The following is a 23470-nucleotide window of genomic DNA, read 5'->3' on the forward strand; positions in this document are numbered from 1 at the left end:
CACGTTCTATTCGATCCGAGCTCACGCACCAATTGATAAGAAAGAATCTATACTCTTTATTATCACAGAGAGAATCGATACACTGTTTTGTGGAAAGAGCTCTAGAATAACTCTCTAGAATCTAGATCACGTCGTCAACACAAACCGATCGTTCTGCGTCTCTTTCTATCTCAGTCTCTCCTCACCGGTGAAGATCACGACCCTTCTACTCTGTTTACAATCGGTGGAACCTTTCAAATTCTAATAAAAATCTTTTGCCTCTTTTGTTGAATGAGAATGCGCCAGAGATCCCTATTATGTTTACAACGTGGTAAGTTTATTCTAAAACAATTTTTTTTTTTTTTGGTAAAAATTCTAAAACAATTTTTAGTTTTATGAAAATCAATTTTATTTTATTTTTAACTTTCTCAAATGCCTTAAAATTCTACTAATTACCACTAAATATTTGTAACTAAAATTCTACAGAGTTTGTTGAAATCACTTTATAAATCATGAGATTCCCTAAAATCTCTCTAAATTCCCTAAAATTTAAAAGTATCTAAATACATCCAAATCACAGATCCACTATCCCCCCCTTAGTTTACTATATACGTACGATGAACAACAAGTTAGGAAACAAAATATGGACATATTACAGACATCGGGTCTGGTCCACCAGATATGGTACACCGGATCTGGGGACCAGATCTAATCCATGAGATATGGTCCACCGGATCTAGTTCACGGGATCTGGTCCATCTACAGACAAATGTGTGATTCATAGTGTAAACCTAGATGGATTGTAGATGATATCTTCTATAAACGCATTACTTGTTTCATCAGCTGGTCGATTCGCTAATGGCTTTAGAAGATTTGCATGATGGACACAATTACTTAGTAAATATAGACAAGTTTGGTCCACCGGAACTAGTTCACGGGATCTGATCCATCTACAGACAAATGTGTGATCCAAAGTGTAAACCTAGATTGATCGTAGGTGGATCGTAGATGATATCTTCCATAGACGCATCACTTGTTTCATCATCTGGTCGATCCCTTATGGCTTTAGAAGATATACGTGATGGACACGATTACTTAGTAAAATAGACAAGTTTGGTCCACCGGAACTGGTTCACAGGATATAGTCTACCATATCTTTTCCATCGAAATTAGCTCGTCAAAAATACAACACATAATCTCTAGGGAGCATCTGCAAAGCTGATTGATATTATTTTGTTAGAGCAAACGCTGGTGGAATATGAAATCCCTTGGTTTGTTATTGGAGGAAGAAAGACGAAAATGAAAGAAGAAGAAGAGAGATAGAGGAGAGAGAGATACAAGAGATATGAAAAGAGAGAAGAAGTGTATAAAAGGTCACTTTCAGTTTGTAGGCTTCATTAGAAGGAGAGTATAATCGTCTTTTAGTGTACACGTTGTGGCAGACGGGAGAAGGTAGGGGAACAAATGACACCGAGTAAAACACTTGTCACTGTACAAGGCATAACTCACAATTTTCCCTAAAAAAAATAAAAAAAAATCTTAAAATTGAGCTAACTTTAAGATTGAGCTAACTAGTAACAATCACATTAAAACAAATTTCAAGATTAAAATTAATATATATATATATATAATGACATGTTAGATGTACAACTTATAAAATTTAAATTTAGCAAAAATGTTGTATTTAAAAACTATTTTAGGAAGTAACTAAAATATATATTTGGTTGCAGGAGTTGCAGTCGGTGTTAGTCATGCTTGAGATGATAACATCGCAGATTTATTGAGAGATTGTTGGAAAGCTACCAAAAAGGGTATCAACTCTGGCTTTAGGCGTACCACCAATGGCTGAAGTGTAGTCGAGGTTTGCGGTTGTAGAAGAGCTCAGATTTTACCTTAAGTTGATGAAGGCTAATACACATCTTTGGTGGAGGGGTGTTGCAACTTGGAGGACTCATGCATAGTTTAACTCCAAGTATTTTTTTTTCATGTGTTGAAGGAAGGACCACATTGTTGGGAATTTTCCTCAAAGGAGTGATATTCGTGTGTGCTACAACTACAAGGAGGTGGGGCATAACAAGTCAAAATGTCCCAAGTTGCATCAGAGAGAGGTGGTAGTAGTTGAGATTGTTTTCCTCACGGTGTTGTATTAGGGATCTTAGCTGATGAGTCTTATGTAGGGACCTTAATCATGAGAGGTATTGAGTCCCACATGTTATTTGATTCTGGAGAGTCTCATTGTTTTGTGACTCCAGAATTAGCCAAGCGGGAAAATACTGGTGGTGAACCGACGAGCAGTTGGGAGTCGTTCGAGTTGCTGGAGGGAAATATTCTGGCTATTCGTGGTCGTTTTATAATTTGAATGTTCATGTGGTTGGGGAGTCTATGCCAGGCTATTTGATCATTTTTTTTTATGAACCTATATGATGTCATCTTAGACATAGATTGGCTCGGCTAGCATAGAGCGCATCTAAATTGCCACAAGGGACGTGTCGCTTTTAAAAGCAAGGATGGTCTACTAACCTGTGAGGCTGACTTCAAATGATCTCGTGATCTTGGCCATATGCAGACAAAAGAGATCACGAGATTATTTGCGGTTGGAGACTGTTGGATAGGTTGCGGTTGAAGATACTCGAGTTGTTCACAAGTTCGAATATGTTTTTCAGTCTTTACAGTGAAGATATTTTTCAGTCATTACAGGGGTTACTGTCGTCACGATCTGATCTCTTCAAGGTTGAGTTGTAATCGGAAAAATATTGATACCTAAGGCTCCTTATTAAATGACTCCAACTTGGCAGAGCTGAAGAAGCAGCTGGACAGAGCTGAATAAGTAGTTGGAAGAATTGTTGGATAAGGTTTTTATATGTGAGAACAGTTCATTGTGGAGAGCACTAGTGTTGTTTCTTAAAAAGAAGGATGAATTCCGATTTATGGATTATTGGGAACTTAATCGAGTCACAGTGAAGAAAAAGTATCCTATTTTGCGGATTGATAAGTTGTTGGATCATCTTAGAGAGGCTACTTGGTCCTCTAATATAGTTTTGGTGTCAGGATTCCATCAGATTTTGATAAGGCGGAAATTCAAAAGACAAATTTCAAAACTAGATATGGGCACTACGAGTTTGTGGTGATGTTATTTGGATTGACGAATGCTCCAACAGCATTCATGAGTTGATGAACATGGTTTTTCAAGAGTTCGAGTTCGTGATCATATTCACAGACATATCGGTGTACTTGAAGATTTCCATTGAGCACGAGGTACACACCTAACAGTTGTGTTAGAGAAGTTGTTCGTAAGTTTAGCAAAGTGTGATTGTTTTATGACTCTTCTCCCACATAACCTCAGTGAAGTTGTCATATGGGAAACTGAATGTAGTGAGAGGTGTGATCTCTAAAAACTATCACTATGACAATTTCAATGAGTTTTTTTTGGATTATCCCAAATGAATGCCAAGTGCTTAGCCTGATGAAAATATAAACACCATATAATAATATATCCTTTCAAACTCAATTTGTAACGGTACGTTTGAAGTTTGAACCATCAAAATCAATTCATACACCAACCTAGTCTTGTCTTATGTATTGCATTGCAGCCCATTCCCAAATACAAAAATGTGTCTAACTCTTATATATGTGTGATTCATTTGAACTTATATGCTAAGGATAATATCCATAAGTTACTTATCAGTTTTTATCACTCTTCAATCTTCTTAAAAGTTTCTCAAAATCTCTCTGTTTCTTCTTCTTCTTCATTATGCAAACCCTAATTCCCATCTTCAAAGCTTAATCCAACACTATCTCCGACACTGATGATGACGTCATCACTACCTGTCCGAGCTCCGACATGGGTTTCATCCCGGAGAATCTTCGAAGAGAGACTCCAAGATCTTCCAAAGTGTGCTAATTTAAGCCAAGTGAAGCAGCTTCATGCCCAGATCATTCGAAGGAACCTTCATCAAGATCTTCACATAGCACCGAAGCTAATCTCAGCTCTTTCTCTTTGCCGTCAAACCAATTTAGCTCTTAGGGTTTTCAATCAGGTTCAAGAACCTAACGTTCATCTCTGCAATTCTCTGATTAGAGCTCATGCTTTGAACTCGCAGCCGTATCAAGCTTTCTTCGTTTTCTCTGAGATGCAAAGATTTGGTCTTTTCGCTGATAATTTCACTTACCCGTTTCTTCTCAAAGCTTGTTCGGGTCAATCATGGTTACCTGTGGTGAAGATGATTCATAATCACATCGAAAAATTGGGTCTTTCGTCTGATATTTATGTTCCCAATGCTCTCATTGATTGTTATTGCAGATGTGGTGGTTTAGGTGTTAGAGAGGCGATGAAGTTGTTTGAGAAGATGGGTGAGAGAGATACTGTGTCTTGGAATTCAATGCTTGGTGGATTAGTGAAAGCAGGGGAATTGAGAGATGCTCGCCAGTTGTTCGATGAAATGCCTCAAAGGGATTTGATTAGTTGGAATACTATGTTGGATGGGTATGCTAGATGTAGAGAGATGAGTAAAGCTTTTGAATTGTTTGAGAAAATGCCTGAGAGAAGTACTGTGTCTTGGTCGACGATGGTTATGGGTTATAGTAAAGCTGGAGATATGGAAATGGCTAAAATTATGTTTGATAAGATGCCATTGCCGGCTAAAAATGTGGTCACTTGGACGATAATTATCGCTGGGTATGCAGAGAAGGGTCTTATGAAGGAGGCTGATAGATTAGTCGACCAAATGGTTGCTTCAGGATTGAGATTTGATGCCGCGGCTGCTATTAGTATATTGGCTGCTTGTGCCGAGTCTGGTTTGCTCGGGTTAGGAATGAGGGTTCATTCCATAATTAAAAGGACTAACCTCAACTCGAATGCTTCTGTGTTAAATGCACTACTTGATATGTATGCGAAATGTGGTAGCGTTGAAAAAGCATTTGATGTTTTTAACAACATGCCCAAGAAGGATCTCGTTTCCTGGAACAGTATGCTTCATGGTCTTGGCGTTCATGGCCACGGTAAGGAAGCAATTGAGCTTTTTTTAAGGATGAGAAAGGAAGGGATCCAGCCCGATAAAGTTACGTTTATTGCTGTTTTGTGTTCCTGCAACCACGCCGGTCTCATTGATGAAGGCATAGATTACTTCTACTCGATGGAGAAAGTGTATGATCTTGTTCCACAAATTGAACACTATGGTTGTCTTGTTGACCTATTAGGTCGAGGGGGCCGGTTAAAGGAAGCGATTAAAGTTGTCCAAACTATGCCTATGCAACCCAATGTTGTTATTTGGGGTGCTCTTCTTGGAGCGTGCAGGATGCATAACAAGGTGGATATTGCTAAGGAAGTCCTTGATCACCTAGTTAAGTTAGACCCTTCTGATCCGGGAAACTATACACTGCTGTCAAATATTTATGCAGCAGCAGAGGATTGGGCAGGGGTTGCTGATATAAGATCAAAGATGAAGAGTATGGGAGTAGAGAAACCATCAGGAGCTAGTTCGGTTGAATTGGAGGATGGGATACACGAATTTACAGCTTTGGACAAATCACACCCAAAATCTGATCAAATATATCAGATGCTTGGTAGTCTAAATGAACCTCCAGATACCGGTGAGCTGGTTGCTGTTGGATAAATTAATTAGTTTATGTTCGCGATGCAAAAATTTCGTCAAAGCCACATTGTCAAGATCATTAGGTATAGGCTGTGTACACCAGCATTCAACAGTCTGGTCTAGGCCATAAATTTGTAGTTCATTTTCCAGAGGAACACAGATGGTTTTATCCTTGTAATTCACAAAATTGGACGATGGATATTGTATATACGACATAATTCAATCACCTTGTTTGCAATACTAACTTCAGAGATGGAGTTTCTGGATCTTAATCTCACAACAGGTTCTGTGATCAACCTTGAAGATGACAGTAACAAAAGAAGAATCATCCAGGAAAAAAACACATTCAAACACCCTCACTGTAAGTAATATTGTGACTTTTGTGGAAAAGATCAAACAAAACATGGTTAGGTGATCCTTAAGACTTGAATTGTATAAGTCTATATTCAAATTTCACTGATGATATATTGTTGGTGATGTATTACCATTGGACGTCAGTATAATGACGTACCGGTTGGTGATGATGTTACCTATGGACGAACCAACTAGTTTTGTTAGACTTGAATGTTTTTTAGATAGTCAAATTAGAACAAAGTCGTGGAGCTTATTTTATTACAAAATCAATGTGTTAATGATTTTGAGTTGATCTTAAATTTCCTTTTTTGAAGTGATGTCCTTTGAAATAGTAATACAATAATGGAGAAAACAGGACCACTGATAGTGCCTCTTTTGATTTGTTCCATCCGCAATAGATGACTTTGATCATACCCAAAAACAAAAAGTCTACGAGCTCATTAGCTTAAGACCCTTTCATGAATGATCCAAAATTTTACAGATTTACATAAAAAAGAACAAAACTTGAGAGAGGTGAGAGAGATTTTGGGGATTGAGTTTATTATCTAGTTGGTGGATATAATAATTGTTATGTTCTTTTTTCCACAGGAGTGGGTAAGTAACTGCAGAGGCAAACCTTGAGTGGCCACTAGGCCTACACATCATCAAAAAGAGGTGATAAAAAGATTTGTCTCTTATCCAAAATCCAAAGGTATATGGAAATGTCTATCTTTAAATACATCAACGGCTTATAAGGTTTAGGTATATCCATTGCCCATTCCTCTGACTAGGACCCTTAGAAGTTAACACATTCAGCCTGTGGTTCACAATTGTCTAGTCTCTTATATTTAGATGTTACTTTTGTGTTCTGTCTTCTCTTCTCATAGGTACTAAAGTGAATTGAGTCAGAGAAAAAGAGAAAGATAAGAGAGAGAGAGAGAGAGAGAGAGAGTGGGATAGAGTAACATGGAGGCTTGTTTTCTTACATCAAGATCACTCTCTGGTAACAAAGAGCTTGTCCCGTTCATCAAATCCAGAATCTTTACTTGCCCCAAGAAAAATTCTTGCCAATTTCTCACCAGGAAGGTTGCTTCTCCGATCTCTGTAAATTGTAAGTAAGATCTCTTTCATGGTCATTTTGATCTATGAGAGTTGCCTGAGTACCAAAAATTACATGTCTTAGTTTGGGAATTTGCTTGTCTGAGTAGCTGATGAGAGCATTTTGGTTGAGTAGGTTCCCTTTCAGATTCATGGAAGCCACTGGACGATGATGCTGATCTCTTCAAGGAGTGTGACAACAATTCTACAGCAGATGCTGACTGGAGGGAGTTCAGGGCAAGGCTTGTTGCAGGAGAAGAAGCTGCAACGTCTGAGAAAGATCCTTCCTCATGGTCTAACCCGGACATGGTGGTTGACTATCCGTCATCATCGACCTCACGGATCACAATAGGAACCAAATGGGCACACAAGATCCACGAGCCAGAGACAGGCTGCCTTCTAATCGCCACAGAGAAGCTAGACGGTGTCCACATCTTCGAAAAGACGGTGATCCTCCTCCTCTCTGTTGGACCCTCAGGTCCAATAGGAGTCATCCTCAACCGCCCATCACTGATGTCGATTAAGGAGACCAAATCAACGGTTTTAGACATGGCAGGAACGTTTTCAGACAAAAGACTCTTCTTTGGTGGACCTTTGGAAGAAGGGTTGTTCTTGGTGAGTCCAAGGAGTGGTGGAGACAACGAGGTTGGTAAGAGCGGAGTGTTCAGACAAGTGATGAGAGGATTGTACTACGGGACGAGAGAGAGTGTAGGCTTGGCTGCAGAAATGGTGAAGAGGAATTTGGTTGGAAGAAGTGAGCTTAGATTCTTTGATGGGTACTGTGGTTGGGAAAAAGAACAGTTGAAAGCAGAGATCTTGGGAGGGTATTGGACAGTTGCTGCTTGTAGCTCCAGCGTTGTGGAGCTTGGTTCAGCTGTCCAAAGCCATGGTCTTTGGGATGAGGTTCTTGGGCTTATTGGGCCTCAAACAGGCTCTGTTATCTAAATCTTGTTTTTGTAATGCTTTTTCACTAATGTTATATGGTATGAGTTGACTATTGTGTATGTTTTATCAATGTATGTATTATAAATCCATCACTAATTTTATATTTGTTTGTTTCTCATTTAATGTCATATACTTAATGCAAATGACATTATGAGAAAATGGATTGTTGATGTTATTGTTAGATGTTTTTGAATTTTTTTCTGTAACAAATATATTGTACTCGAGTGTCACTCGGCTGTAGGTCGAGTGTCACTCGGCTGTAGGTCGAGTGACGCTTGAATCTGCTCTGCGTATGTGCTGCTAATTGACTATCACTTGACGGTGTTGATCGAGTAACATCTGATTCTGCTTCGTATCTTTAATGCTACTCGATTGTCACTCGTTGGTGTAGGTCGAGTTTGCATATCTCTTAAGAACAATTCAATTCGACATATCTCATAGAGATTTTAAATATTAAAATAATAAAAAGTATTGTAAAAATTAGTCAGAGTTTTAGGTGATGTTCTTTGTGTTCCTCATTTAGGTGATGTTTTTTGAATAATCAAAGAGGTTCTGAGCCGAAGCCCATACATCCCCTCAGGCCCGAGACCAAAGCATATTATATAGTTTCGTCCCAAGCGCAACTCGAACCGGCGACCTCTAAACTTTTGCCAGAGATCTTTACCAGTTGAACTATTAGCACTTGCCTTTCTCTGATTTGTCAGATACAATTTTAACAATTAAATTAAATAAATAATTCATTTGTTAAATATTGATTAAAATATTATATTTTGAGAAACTCACAAATGTTATACTGATGTCGATGTTTTAACTTTTAAGAACCTGAAAAAATTTCAATATGTATAATGTATACAAGATATATGGAAAACCTATTTAAATATGCAAAAATGTAAAAAAAAACTCAAAATGATGTAATTCAATAAATCAATGAAACTAAATAGATGATAAATACACACTCAAAAAAAAAAAATTAAATATATATATATATATATATAGGCATACAGCTTTTAGTATGGCTAAGCCCATCTAAAACACATATTTAATCTTATCAAGAACGTTAGAAGAAATATTTTTATTTTTCGTATTACATTTTTTGGCTCTTCTAAAACTTGGTGTCGTGTTGCTGAAGTTGAATAGTAGTGATGCACAAAAACTAATTATATTGTACAATAATGTAGTACTCTACTAACAAAAAATAAAATAAAAATAAAATAATAATAATAATAATATAGTTTGGTGGATGGGAGTTTAATAACTAATAGCGTGAAGAACGTTTTACAGTAAGTTAAATAATAAATATTTAATGCGCAATTATTGCTTATCTTAGCTTCGTCATTGTATATATCATTCGAGATTCAAAGAAAATATATACATTTCAATTTTAGTTGTGTAATAATTTTTAAAGAGTTAAAAATACAACGAAACTATGTCGGGACTAAGGCAAGGTGTTTCATCTCTTACAATTTCATTATGCATAACATACAAAATTAACATACGTTTATTAATTTATTACAATTACTTTGTTTCTGTAACAGAAGATTAGATGGCAAGATCGCAATTATAACAGGCGGAGCTAGCGGGATTGATCTGAAGCGGCTAGGTTGTTCACTGACCATAGAGCTAAAATGGTCATCGTTGACTTACAAGAAGAGCTTGGCCAAAACGTCGCCGTTTCTATAGGGCTAGACAAAGCGAGTTTTTACCGTTGCGATGTGACCAATGAGCCCGAAGTTGAGAAGGCGGTTAAGTTTACTGTTGAGAAACACGGGAAGTTTGACGTTCTTTTTAGCAATGCCGTGTAAGAAAATTATTTGTTCTTACTCATGTATATGGTCTTATAGTTAACTGATCTCTTATTTGGGATTAGAGGTAAAGCAGTTAGATTGTTCATTGACCATAGACTTAACCGGGTGATACTAAGTCACCCTCCCGCACTATTGTATAGAATTTACTTTGTATACTATTTATTTATAAACCTTAAGGAAAACTTGAACCAAAATCTTGATTGAGCATGAATTTATTTGAAGTTCATAATAATATTTATTTTATTTTATTAATGCTTATATTATATTTAACCGTGTTTATGTCTATGAAACATTCTAAAAAATGTAAAATTTTATCAAGTGCTAAGAGCTCAATTAGTAAAGATTTCAGGCAAAAGTTAAGAGGTAGCCGGTTCGAGTAGCGCTTGGGACGAGACTATTAAACATGTTCTGGTTTCGTGATTGAGGGGATGTATGAGTTTCGGCCCAGAACCTCTTAGTTATTCAAAAAACAAAATGCAAATTTTAAGCTAAAAATGTAAATATTTCATTAAAAAATGAAAACGGTTTAGAATATAACAGAAAAATTATAAATCTATACAAATGGCTCCATAGCGGAAAAAAAAACATGAAAACATAATTCAATGAAAAAATTCAGTCTATCCACTCTATTGAAACCTAATCGCTAATGTAGGGTAGACGAAGTAATGACAATTTTGGATTTCTTCAATACCACTTCATCATATCAACAACTTTATACGATAAGGTAACGACATCCATTAAACTCAAAGGTAAAAGGTACAAGAACAAGATCATATAAATTCAAGAACCTAACCTAACATACAAGTACAACCACAATGATCTTAAAGATCACACATTATTAAGCAAAATTATACATTAAAATATCCAAGAATTAAAATGTAAAGAGAGTCTTATATCTCTTTTAAGCAAGCTTAACAACACTAAAACCACCATCGACCGCCAAGTTCTGACCACTAATATAAAGAGATTCATCAGAAGCAAGAAACAAAGCTGCTTCAGCCACATGACGAGCTTTAAGTGCTATGCCTTTGAGATTACCCGTAGCTTCACAATATCCTTCAACCATCTTAGCCGTCTCCTCATTGATACTAGTCAACCCTGTTGCAACCGCGTACGGTGCAACTCCATTGACTCTAATACCATACTGTCCTAACCCACCACAAGCTGTCCTAATCAGCCCGAGAAGCGCGTGCTTAGAGGCAGTATAACTATGAGGCCCTGGACCACCAATCTCGGCCGCGATACTCGTGGTACATACAATAGAACCACGAGTACCACTAGCCACCATGGACCGTGCCGCGTGTTTGATAAACGCAGCCGGGCCACGGACGTTGACCGCTATGGTAAGATCGAACCTATCAAGATCCAAATCAAGAAAGCTTCCGGGCTGTTCCAAGATCCCGGCGTTGCTAAAAAGAACGTCAAGCTTCCCGTGTTTGTCAACGGTGAACTTAACCGCCTTCTCAACTTGAGCCTCATCGGTCACATCACAACGGTAGAAACTCGCTTTCTCTAGGCCGATAGATAGGGCGACGTTTTGGCCAAGCTCTTCTTGTAAGTCAACGATGACCACTTTAGCTCCATGGTCAGTGAACAACCTAGCCGCTTCAGCTCCGATCCCACTAGCTCCGCCTGTAATAATTGCGATCTTGCCATCTAATCTTCTGTTACAGAAACAAAGTAATAAATTAATAAACGTATGTATGTTAGTACCTAAGCATAATGAAGTTGTGTAAGAGATGAAACACTTGCCTTAGTCCAGACATAGTTTTGTTGTATTTTTAATTTTTCAAAAATGTCACTACTAAAAATTGAATGTATCATCTTTTCTTTCTGAGAGATTTGGAAGGATTTATAATGGTGAAGGTAACCAATAATTGCGGTTCCAATATTTAAATCATTTCAACGTTTCTCACGTTCTTAATAATTAAACTCTGCCAAACTACAATATTTTATGTTTTATTTTATGTATTATTTTAGGTTTAATGGTTTCAGAAAATATAATAGTTTATATATACAAAACAAAAATTTAAATAATTAATTTGGTCACGCTGTATTTTTTTTTTTTTTTTTTTAATTCAGGAGTAATCTCAAAGGTTTTCTAAATCTATAGACTAATTTTCTAGGACCGGGGGAAATCATGTTAAATCTCGAACTCCTGTGGCTAATGCTACTCAAGTCCAGGTGGCGGGATTTATCTTCCTTTACCACTGGACCAAGGCAATTTAGTTTTTTATTTATTTATTTATTATTAAAGAGGATCTATTTGTTTTGGTAAACATTTGAAAAAATTATACATCTAAGAAATATGCTTATTTTGGAGTAGTTTTAAGCTGAGTGGTTTTCCGAGAAGTGATTACCGAAACTGAACAAATAACGACAAAACACTGTGATAATTTGTAAGGTCGGTAAACAAATATTTAAAAGTCTCCCGAACATAACATAATAACAATACGATAAATGTAGATTTACGAACCAGAATGGACATAGGAATCCACACAAAATAGACTCACATATCGAAAATAAATGTAAGATCCACTAGAAGAGGTGACGGTGTGTACGTTACAATTATTATCACCAACCTCTGCCAATATTTGTATTTTTTTTGTGAATCACCAATTCACCTTGACAACACGACACTATAAAATTTATAAACAGACAAAAAAAAAAAACGAAAAATAATAATACTTCTGACAATGTTGATAAGAAAAAATATGTGTGGTTAAGATGGACTGAGTTAACGGTGCTATAGAGTTAATAGCCAGATTGATCTGTCCGCAAATGATGGGATATGTGAACGAGTGACCATGTTCTGCTTTCCTTATCTCATGCCGAAGCTTAAGCTAATAATTTTGTTGACATTGAAAATGCTAAAAAGATTTTGATTAATTATTTGATTAGTGTTACAGACTACTTTGTTTGACTGACCAGCCATGGCTTTGGACTTATGCAGAAGGTTCATATATCACATGAGTTTGAAGAGTCCAACATCTTCCTTTTTTTTTTTTTTTTTTTAATCTTTAGTTTGACATGTTTTTTCTACAATTTTTATCATGATTAAAATTAAGTTTAAAGGAAACAATTTTATTGTTAGTTTTATTTTTACAACGGTATCACAAAATTATAACAAAACCTTTTAATATACAAAACTAAAGTTTTGATTCTAAACATTAAATCTTGTGGAAGTCTTTTTAATCTAGTGGTTGAGCAAGAGTTGATTAATGCTAGTTTGTAATTCAACGCCCGTAGAATGCAATTTATTAATTAATTTGCTGATAAAAGAGAAAAGATAAGCTTATAGGAGATCTATAACTATGTTCAATCAGTAAAGCTGTTTGCTGTGTTTTTACGCATGAAGAAAGAAGAATCTTCCGTCCGAGAAAGAAGTGTAATATGTGGTGAATCTAATAAGATCAGAGAGAATTGTCTATAGTAGAATCGTCATTCCAACAATTATGATAATTTGCAATAATTAATTATTCTTTTTTTTTTTTGTAAACCGCAATAATTAATTATTCAAGAGTTAAAAAACCATATTCCTTAAAAATTATATTTTAAATATAAAATAGTCGACTCAAATCCAAAAGAATTATGTCTATGATAGTTTTTCAAAAACAAAGATTTCGTGATACTTTTGAAAATACAAATTTATATTAGTTTTTTCAACAAAAAAAAAAAACTGAAAGTGTGAATTTCTAAAAAGTAAAAAATTATTCAACTTCTTTTTTTTTTTTTTAAGTTAAGCGAATATTTATTTACAAATTGTTTTAAATGATAGCATCGAATTTAGAAAATATCTCTTGCAAAATACTATTTCTCCATTTTTGTTGATCATTTTACTTGCTTAAATGTGTGGTTAGTATGATTAACACTCTCCTAAACATAAATCACAAGCTTCTAACTTTTTTCTTAATACATCCTCATGTCAAAAAGCAAATTATGATATATTCTTGCCCATCCAATCAAGTAAATAAATTAATCTTATGAGGTATATAAATCACACATGCATGAGTGTTGTTAACATTTTATTTTTTTTGAATAATCAAAGAGGTTCTGGGCCGAATCCTATACATCCCTTCAGACCCGAAAGCAAATTATGTTATATGGTCTTGTCCCAAGCGCTACTCGAACCGGCGACCTCTAAATTTTTATCAAATTTTTTTGATCAGTTGAGCTATTAGCAATTGCCCATGAGTATTAACATTGTTTTGTATTTTTTCCTTTCTGAAAAAAAAGAAGAGATATTCTAAGATTTTGTTTGATTTGCTTAATTACATTGCTTTGTTTGTATCATCACTCTTTCAATATGTTCAACAAATATAAATTTTTTGGGTGATTTCACATATAAATACTTCAACGTTCCTCATGCTCTTAGTACTATAAACTCCACCAAACCAAGATACGTACTCTAAGGTATCTTTTTGTGCATGCCTTCCACGGCTCCAGCTAAGTTTAGGTATTTAGTAATGATACGAATATGTAGTTTGCACAAAGATTAAATACATTTCACTTATTTTATCATACGAAGATACTATAGTATATATATTCGTAATTGTTACGTCTAAACGTTTAATTACAGGTTTAAACTATACGAAATATGTAGAAACCCAAGGTTGAATCTTTGATTTTTTTTTTTTTTTTCGTATAAATTAATCGGCTGAATCTTTGTTGAATAAGATAAAAAATCTTCATATGGAACTACAATAATATTCATAATTAACATAATAATTGCTTTAGACCGTAGAACCGAACCGGAAACTGAACAGGACCAAAAAAAATCCAAAATATAATTATACATCCAAAATATTAATTATTCGTTTATTTGATATAAATCAACTAGCAAACTATAGTTATAAATTCATAAATATCATATAATTTTATACCAAAATAACAAGAATATTGAAAATAACGAAAATATTCCAAAGTATTTACGCATATGTATCAAAATTTAGTCAAATTTTATCGAAATTTAAACACTTTAAAGACAGTTTTACTATTTCGAATATCTGGAACCGAACCAAAAATAACGGGAAACCTAACCGAATCTAATCAAAATTTTAAAGTAACCAAATGAATAAAAAGTCCTCTACTCAAAATACACAGAATCGAATGAATATATTCAAAACTGAATTGAATACCCCAACACCTAGACCTGTACTAGATTATGTCCACTTATTGTAGGGACTAGGGAATGTACGAGTGGCCATCGATCTAGTGCAAGAAAACTTTTGTTTTCTTATCTCACAACAAGAAAACTTTTGTTTTCTTATCTCACAACAAGAAAACTTTTGTTTTCTTATCTCACAACAAGAAGTCATTGTGGATTATTATGGATGGTTGTAACTTATGAAGCTACTAGGTGTATATGAATTATAAAAAAATCATGAATTAAAATATGAAATCTATACAAGAATTTTGGCATTTGGTTATGACTTATGATATACATGAATTACATAATTTTGCAGGTTCACTAAACTCACAACTAATAAATTTGTACAATTCACAAATGTTGACTCTAATTAAGTGGATCAAATTGTCAGCAAATTGATAAGGTCACTGTCACGCTAGAGAGGATAGAACATCAAATCATTTAGACACGTATATTGAAATACAAACCAATATCCCACATCGAAATATTAGAAAGAGAAGTTTCTAATATATAAGTCAAGTCTAGCTCCAATTAGTATGAGGTCTTTTGGGAAGGAGCCCAACAAATCGGCACGGACTTGAGTTATGAGCCAAAAACGGACAATATCATATTAATGGAAAGTTGACTTGGGTTTAAAGAACCCAACAATTGGGTCAGAACCTATGTCAAGATAATGGATCTAGGAGGAGGCCAAAGGATCGTGGTCTACGATTTTAGGGGGAGTATTGGAATACAAACCAATATCCCACATCGAAAAATTAGAAAGATTTCTAATATACAAGTCAAGTCCAACTCTAATTAGTATGAGCCCTTTTGGAAAAAAGCCCAACAAATCCGTGCGGGATTGAGTTATGAGACCAAAGCGGACAATATCATAAAAGATTTGCTTGTTTAGAAATCCCAACAACATACGTTTAGTTTTAGATTGTAATTGTTCATGTTTAGTGTAGTCATCTATCCTCGATGTCAATGATAAGCATTCTGGTATCCACCATTAGAGCATGGTTTTTAAAATATACTATCTCCATTCCATTATATAAGATTTTTTAGACTTTTTTCTTTGTACCATTTTATAAAAAAGTTCTCCAAGTTTCTATGTAATTTTATATTAATTATATATTTTTTTACTACTTAAATTCTGCTGTATATTTTTCTATTGGTTGAATATTAACCAATTTTATCAAACGATACAATATTTATTGTTTCTTACTCTTTGTGCTTTTAGGCAAAATATTTATATAATGGAACGGAGGGAGTACTAAAATATTTTTTTACGATAAATGAGATTTATGATTTTTCTATTTTTTTTTAAATAACAAAAGATAAGTAAAATAATAATAAAAGAAAAAAGAAGTTGACCAATTATATGGACTAATGCATTATAATGCTCTTTGTTTCTACATAATATCATCTTATTTTCGTAAGGTAATGACTAATGCATATAATGCCTGTATTTACATAACATCCAAAAACTGTTTTACATGTAAATAATATCTATTTAGGAAAAAATCAATGTTATTAATAATGATGACGTTCCTTTCTGCGTTACATTCCCAAAATCGATTCCCAAGCTTTAAACTTATACATGATTAGCAAACATAAACTTATTATCATCTAGTGCAAGTATACAGAGCACATCATCTGTACTACTTTTTCTTACTTAACTTAAACATCAACTAAAAAACACTGAGAGAAAACAAACGAAGCTCCTATGAACCATGAATCAGTATACATAACAACCAAATGTAGTCCCACAGATTTATCAAAGACTTAGCAAAATCTCACATGAACAGTGCAGCGTTGACCTATGTAGAACCATGAATCTCCTTCCTCTTCTCCTCTAAAAACCGGGTAAGCAAATTAGAATCATTTTATATTCTAGGGAAAAAGATCATACTAACATTAGAGAACATCTAAACTTACCTTGAAATGAGTTCTTTTTCCTATCATTCTTTCCAGGTATTCAATCTTCTTTGCCTCGTCTGGCTGCCCAATACAACTCGCCTTGTTGATTAAGAAATACCATCTTTTCCATCTCCTTAACACAAGCAGCAGAACTATACGTATAAAAACTTTCTCTACCTCCCATAAAAAATCTTCCCTGGTCCTCGATAAGATCTAAGACTCGATCCCACTGATCTTCCCTTGAGTGCTTTCGAGATGATTTAGGTTGCTTTGATCTTGACCTTTTACCATTTTTCTGAGGTTGCTCAGAATTTTGAGCTACAGGAGAGGTGTTGTTAAGCTCAATATCTTCAACAGAATCTGCTTCGAAAGGCAAATGACTTGCTCCATCATGGTGTTGCCATCCATCATCCAATGAGCGGAATATCTCGAATAAGATAGTTACAGAGAGTTTTTGCTTCAGGTTTTTCCTATAATGGAGAAAGACAAACATAAACAATAGTCTGAAACAGATTATACAAATGAGTTTCCTAAAATTGAATATATTTACCGATTAGAGCACAAATGCGTCAAAATTGACAAGAAGACGTCGGTAACAATGGTGGGGAAGATAACAATAGAGGCTGATGGTAACTATGGTGGTGACTCGTGACGATCCGACGTGAGAAATATTGAGAAGAGAGAAGCTTTTTCTTTTTGCATAGAGAAATAAACTTTAGAAGTTATGTAAGTCTTTTAATTTAACAAAGACAAAATTGTAAAATGACAAGTAGATCGATGAGTTATATTAATATTTGTTTTTGGTCGTCGAAAGTTCTTTGTAAGAAGGCCCACTAGACATATTACAATACATGATAAAAGCTTTGACTTAAACCCAAACTAAATGAACCCAACAACAACAATGACAGAGATCCACTTGTATGGTGTAAACACAAGCGGACCCACTCTTTTTATCTTTTCGTTTTTTCTCACCGACTTAGAGTTGGATCGAAATTGAGTATTCACGCCGGCGATGAAAAAATGTAGGCTTGAAATCATATTTTTGAGACTTTCTACAATGTAACCGTTGCAAGAGTTGAATTATCCTTAATTGATTTCGAACTCAAACCATCCTCCAAGAAGAAGCTTCGCCTATGACATAAAGACAAGGTTTTTCAATATTTTACTTTTAAGGATATAACTACGAAGATATTACTCTATCTTTGGAGAAGAATCAGATTGATGGCTAGTTCAAACCTTAATAACTTATTCAAGCAAAGAAATGAATGACTACTTTACATCCATTCACCACAAATACTAGTTTGGCTCATTGGAGATAATTCCCTACTTCTTCACATCCACCGTGCAATGCACATTGTTATTGATAGACAAAAGAATTATGGTTTGCACTTCCGTGTACTAGCCAAAAGAATTGGCTGGGCAATAACAAGAAACGGTCGTCGTACGCTAGCCGGTAGCTCTACTAAGCGAAAAACCGCTTGATGGTTTTCTTTCGTGAATAACCATGTGGAGTGAAGGTAGCCAAGGAGAAGAGAAACAAGCTACCTTCGCCTACCTCCCATCTATAAGCGACAATGGTAAGAGATGGACGGCTAAGAGACTGGCACCAAACATTATATAATAAGATACTTTATACATTTTTAATAGATTGATGTTTCAACATTTTACATATATTAAAAAATATATACATATTTTTTGGTAAAAAGAAAAATAATATTAATCAGTACCAAGAAAACGGTGATTAGAAACAATATTATTATCTATGTATTGATTGAAAATATTAACCAAAGTTTGAATTTTTATGCTCAATAACAAATGAAGAGAAATTATAAGTAGAATAATATTTTTAATCAATAAATAAAGTAAAAATAAAACAAATACAAATTTCTTATATGTTGGAAAATGTCAAAAATATCTTTGAATGATGAAAGAATGACGACGTCGTTTTGAAAACAACCCAAAAAAAAAAATTTGGGTCCATCCTGAAGGAAACAAAAATCGAGCATCTTCTTCTTCTTTCACGTACGAAACAAAAACACACACTTGACGAATCCTCTTTAGAACAATAAAGCTCAAAGCAGAATCGAATCAGGTACGATCTTGAATCTGAATCACTCTCAATTTGGGTTTGGTTATTACTAAACCATTGATTTCTATCTCCTTTCAATTTTATATCTTTTAGCTCCTCATTATCTTCTGTCCTAAGTCTTAATCTGGGTTCGATTTCTTCAATGCTGTGATGGATCATCTCATTTAGTGATTATGGTTTTTGGGTTTTATCTTTTATCGTTTAATCTTGTATGGGATGACTCTGAATATGATAAAGTCATGACCTTTAAGTAGATTCTAGCTGAAATGATCGAGCTTTAAGGTCTACTCCTTTAATTGATATTGATTCTGAGCATAAAAACTGAAACTTTGCTATATAGAAGTTGCCTAATCATTTGTGTGATGTAGCTCTGAATCTTAGTCTTATGAGTTGATACTGAGTTAGAATTGAATCCACGTTTCATTGGGGTCTTTGTTTGAAGGATTGATGCATGTTTTGTGCCTATAACCTTTGAGTAGGTTTAGCTCAAAGATAAAAGAATTTTCTTTATTGCTGAAATGATCGATATTTGAGGTCTTATTCGTCAATTGATATTGATTATGAGCATACAAATTGAAGCTTTGCTATTTAGGAGTTGCCTAATCATTTGTGTGATGTAGCACTAAATCTTAGTCTTATTAGTTGATACTGAGTTAGAATTGATACCATGTTTCATTGGGGTCTTTGTTTGAAGGATTGATGTATGTTTTGTGCCTATAACCTTTGAGTAGGTTTAGCTCAAAGATAAAAAAGTTTTTTTTATTGCTGAAATGATCGATATTTGAGGTCTTGTTCGTCAATTGATATTGATTCTGAGCATAAAAATTGAAGCTTTGCTATATAGAAGTTTCCTAATCATTTGTGTGATGTAGCACTGAATCTTAGTCTTATTAGTTGATACTGAGTTAGAATTGAAGCTGTGTTTCATTGGGGTCTTCGTTTCTAGGATTGATGCATGTTTTATGCCCGTAAGGCCATAACCTTTGAGTCGTCTTTATTGCTGAAATGATCGATCTTTGAGCGATTGATATTGATTCTGACTTCTGAGAATACAAATTTGAACTTTGCTATATAGGGGTTGCTTTATCATTTGTGTTGCCATGGTTTGTCAATGTATCACTTAATGTATTAGTTGATTTTGAGTTAGAATTGCGTCCTTGTCTCATTGGATCATCACTGAAGGATTAATATATGTGTTTCTCTTTGCTTGTTTTAGTATGAATTTCTGGATCAAAGCGATGAAGCGTTGAGTTTAAGTATTAGCAGAATTTGTTTTGGCGTAAAGAAAGGTATTCATGTTATCCATCCCTGATACCAGAATGTGGAATCTAGCATCGAGTTATCTAACCGGAAACATGGGACCGAAACACGAAATAAGAAGACCAGTTCATCCTCATGCGGAATGTTCAGATGACGATGCATCTTCTGTAGGCAGTAAAGACGAAGGTCTCGAGTGTCCTATTTGCTGGGAATCATTTAATATCGTTGAAAACGTTCCTTATGTGCTATGGTGTGGACACACAATGTGCAAAAACTGCATTTTAGGACTTCAATGGGCTATTGTGAAATTGCCTACTCACCCAGTTCAGCTTCCTCTATTCATTTCATGCCCGTGGTGCAACCTATTGTCCTTCCGTCTTGTCTTTAGAGGAACCCTCAGGTTCCCTAACAAGAACTACTTTGTGCTTTGGATGGTCGAGAGGATGAATGGTGAGAGACGCAACTCACCCGGTAGAGCTCAAACGGATGGAAACAATGATCATACAAGGGAAACTCCATCTTCATGTCTCCACAATCGCCATCATCGCAGTCAACCTGTACAACCAGGTTCTGTTAATGATCATCACATTCCCAGGGACAACATACAAACTTCATTGAGAAAGTCTCTGGTCTTCTTCATCCAGTTGACAGCAAAGTTCCCATTGGTAGTCATATTTCTGCTGATAATACTCTATGCAATACCGACCAGTGCAGCCATATTGGCTATGTACATTCTAATCACTCTCTTGCTGGCTCTACCATCATTTCTCATCCTCTACTTCGCGTATCCTTGTCTCGACTGGCTTGTCCGAGAAATTGTCACATGAACTTTCTACGAATGCTTTCAGAAGCTTCCCACTCCTAATTTGACGACTTTTCTTCAACAACTGAGTCCCAAGATTGGTCCATCCTTCATGTAAGTATAACAATTTTCTTTCTTATCTATATATGGTTGTAGTTCTAAATTGCATTGTTGCTCTATGGAAGCTGAACAAGAGACATTTGTATGTGTTGTAACGGCTCCTACAGAAACTTTATAGTATTGTACTATTCGAGGATTTGTCAGTGATTGTTTCAGGTTTTGTCTCAATAAGATTTGTATATAAATTTTCATTGGTTTTTCATTGTTTTAGGAGCCTTTTCTTTAAAATTGCTTTTGGATGATAAAGTTGTGATTGACAATATCATAAATCTGCTTTTTGGAATAACACTCCTCTTGAGAAGAGTGAGTTATATAGCATTGCAGCCACACCTTTGAATGACTTTAAACTTAATTTTATCCCAGTTTTGAATCTTGGAACTCTGATTAATCCTCCTCATTAGCTTGCATTTTACATTAACCTCTAAAATGAATAATACAAATTAACTTCCAAAATTAATAATTTAACGAAGAAATTTATTGATTTATAGAAATATAGTCCACCTTTCACTAATAGTATTGTGTGTGAGATTTGACAAAAGAAAATCTTATGAGGTTAAGACTTGTATATAAATTAAAATTTGATAGTTTAAGACTGAGAAATACCCTTGGATACCACAATTTAAGTTTTTAGAAGTTAGTTTTGAATGTTAAAAAGTTAAATTTTAGTAGTGTGGTATTTTAGGAAAATTTGTATTTTTGTGGTATTTTTGGAAAATAAACTTCACAATTCCAAAAAAATAATCTTAGTAGTATTTAAGAAAATTCCCTTCTAAGATTTGTATATAAATTTTATGCATTGCAGCCATACCTTTGAATGACTTTAAACTTGGAGTTGATCCCAATTAGAAACTTAGAAATCTGAATTTAATCCTCCTCAATTAGCCTGTATATATTAACCTCTAAAATTAATAATTTAACTAAGAAATATATTGACTTATCGAAGTACTAATTTATCGAGTCTTAATTTATAAAGATTATTTTCTTCACCCTTGCTTACTCTTTTTTAGTTTTGTGTGTGACATATTTGACAAAAGAAAACCTTATTTCAAAATTATAATGCGACTGATAAACACTAAACACAATTATAAAATTTATAAAAAGTATCATAGATTCATTAAAGAATATTGTATAACATAAAGGTATCGATGCATCTAACAAAAATCTTCATCATAAAATTTAAAATTAAAAAAAAAAAAAAATTGATACTCATATGGAACTAGGCTGGTCCGTGGTCGCGTGTTCGGCCGTCATGAAAGCAAGACCAAACCCATGACACGATGCATGCGACAGCTAACAAGAAAAGTATGCATAGTGCGATAAGTTGCGTTACTGCCATATGAAACATATTGTGTCTTCGCCAAACTTATGTGTGATCTTGTCTTTTCTTCATTGTATTTTGTAAATATATATTAATCTTCTACAAGAGGAGTAATTTAGTTGCCTTATGTTCATATTAAAATATGTTAATTCATGAAAAGAAAAATGAAAAGTTAACATAACAATTATACGATGCAAATATACATTTCTCTTTAATATGGAAATGAAAGAAAATAAACGGAAAAAAAAAGAAGAAGAAAAGTTTACATATTTATTAGAAGATGCAAATATTTAAATGTGTAAATCAAAACTTAAAAAATAGAAATAAAATAAAATGAAAATATAGAATCTATCTATATAAAGTTAGCTTTTTCTCTCTTCTCATGACGCCACCTAAGCATCCACCTAAGCCACATTTTTGTTTAAACATTAAAATAAATATAAAACATTCATTTAGTGCATATTTATGTTACTTATTTAATTAATAGAAAGTTTATATACATAAAAATAAATTATGTAAAAAAATGAAATGTTAAAATAAGAAAAACTATACTTTAATTTTTTTATTAGTGGTAATAATATAATTCAACTTTCATTTTAAATTGATCATAATTTAATATTTTAAATATGTTACTGAGTTTTAGAATGGAAGTAAAATTTAAATTTATGATAGACTAAAACAGCATTTATGTAATTGTATATAAAAAATTATAAAGAGGAAAAATAATATGAAAGTGAAATATTAGTTTATAACATGATCAAAAAGAAAAAAAAATGATATTTCATAAATTGAATCAAATGCTTTTAATCCAAATTTGAGTATTGAAAAATAATAATCAAAGAGAAAATACTTATAACATTTTTTGAAAATCAATTAAAAAATAATAAAATATCACAATATGAATAGAAAATCAACAAAACAAAATTATAAATCTCCCGCGCGGAGCGCGGGTCAACTGCTAGTTATACTATATGCTTGGCTTTATTTATTTGCCGATCGGTTAACTTAAACGCAACGGTTGCCGTTACAGTTGCGGTTTCAAACACTAGCTATTATTATTAGGGGATTTGCACAAA

General features: G+C 34.2%; 4 protein-coding genes and 1 long non-coding RNA gene across 6 annotated transcripts; 3 read left to right on the forward strand and 2 right to left on the reverse strand.

The window, feature by feature from the left end:
• Nucleotides 1-3556: 3556 nt before the first annotated feature.
• Nucleotides 3557-5808, forward strand: LOC17885350 (pentatricopeptide repeat-containing protein At3g29230). The gene has a single exon (XM_023782119.1). It carries the CDS (start codon nucleotides 3786-3788, stop codon nucleotides 5589-5591), a length of 1806 nt encoding a protein of 601 aa, XP_023637887.1. The 5' UTR covers nucleotides 3557-3785; the 3' UTR covers nucleotides 5592-5808.
• Nucleotides 5809-6599: 791 nt separating this feature from the next.
• On the forward strand, nucleotides 6600-8064 carry LOC17886931 (UPF0301 protein CHU_1773). Its single transcript, XM_006291452.2, has 3 exons — nucleotides 6600-6615; nucleotides 6791-7014; nucleotides 7138-8064. Exons 2-3 carry the CDS (start codon nucleotides 6870-6872, stop codon nucleotides 7944-7946), a joined length of 954 nt encoding a protein of 317 aa, XP_006291514.1. The 5' UTR covers nucleotides 6600-6615; nucleotides 6791-6869; the 3' UTR covers nucleotides 7947-8064.
• A 2381-nt stretch (nucleotides 8065-10445) lies between these two features.
• On the reverse strand, nucleotides 10446-11608 carry LOC17885943 (short-chain dehydrogenase reductase 5). 2 transcript variants are annotated; one of them, XM_023782484.1, is made up of 2 exons: nucleotides 11504-11608; nucleotides 10446-11415 (listed from the first exon to the last, which is right to left on the reverse strand). In XM_023782484.1, exons 1-2 carry the CDS (start codon nucleotides 11515-11517, stop codon nucleotides 10653-10655), a joined length of 777 nt encoding a protein of 258 aa, XP_023638252.1. In that variant the 5' UTR covers nucleotides 11518-11608; the 3' UTR covers nucleotides 10446-10652. The 2 variants fall into 2 exon arrangements, with proteins under 2 accessions (XP_023638252.1, XP_023638253.1); XM_023782485.1 differs by having other exon boundaries at nucleotides 10446-11412; nucleotides 11504-11585.
• A 4826-nt stretch (nucleotides 11609-16434) lies between these two features.
• On the reverse strand, nucleotides 16435-17509 carry LOC111830711. Its single transcript, XR_002834049.1, has 3 exons — nucleotides 17356-17509; nucleotides 16824-17275; nucleotides 16435-16740 (listed from the first exon to the last, which is right to left on the reverse strand). It is a non-coding gene; the product is annotated as an uncharacterized LOC111830711 (long non-coding RNA).
• A 1300-nt stretch (nucleotides 17510-18809) lies between these two features.
• LOC17886564 lies at nucleotides 18810-21278 on the forward strand. Its single transcript, XM_006291628.2, has 2 exons — nucleotides 18810-18897; nucleotides 20111-21278. The coding sequence occupies exon 2, from the start codon at nucleotides 20190-20192 to the stop codon at nucleotides 20979-20981; it is 792 nt and encodes a 263-aa protein (XP_006291690.1). The 5' UTR covers nucleotides 18810-18897; nucleotides 20111-20189; the 3' UTR covers nucleotides 20982-21278.
• The last annotated feature ends 2192 nt before the right edge of the window (nucleotides 21279-23470 follow it).

This window comes from Capsella rubella, unplaced genomic scaffold (assembly GCF_000375325.1).
Source record: "Capsella rubella cultivar Monte Gargano unplaced genomic scaffold, Caprub1_0 scaffold_5, whole genome shotgun sequence".
Lineage (NCBI taxonomy): Eukaryota > Viridiplantae > Streptophyta > Magnoliopsida > Brassicales > Brassicaceae > Capsella > Capsella rubella.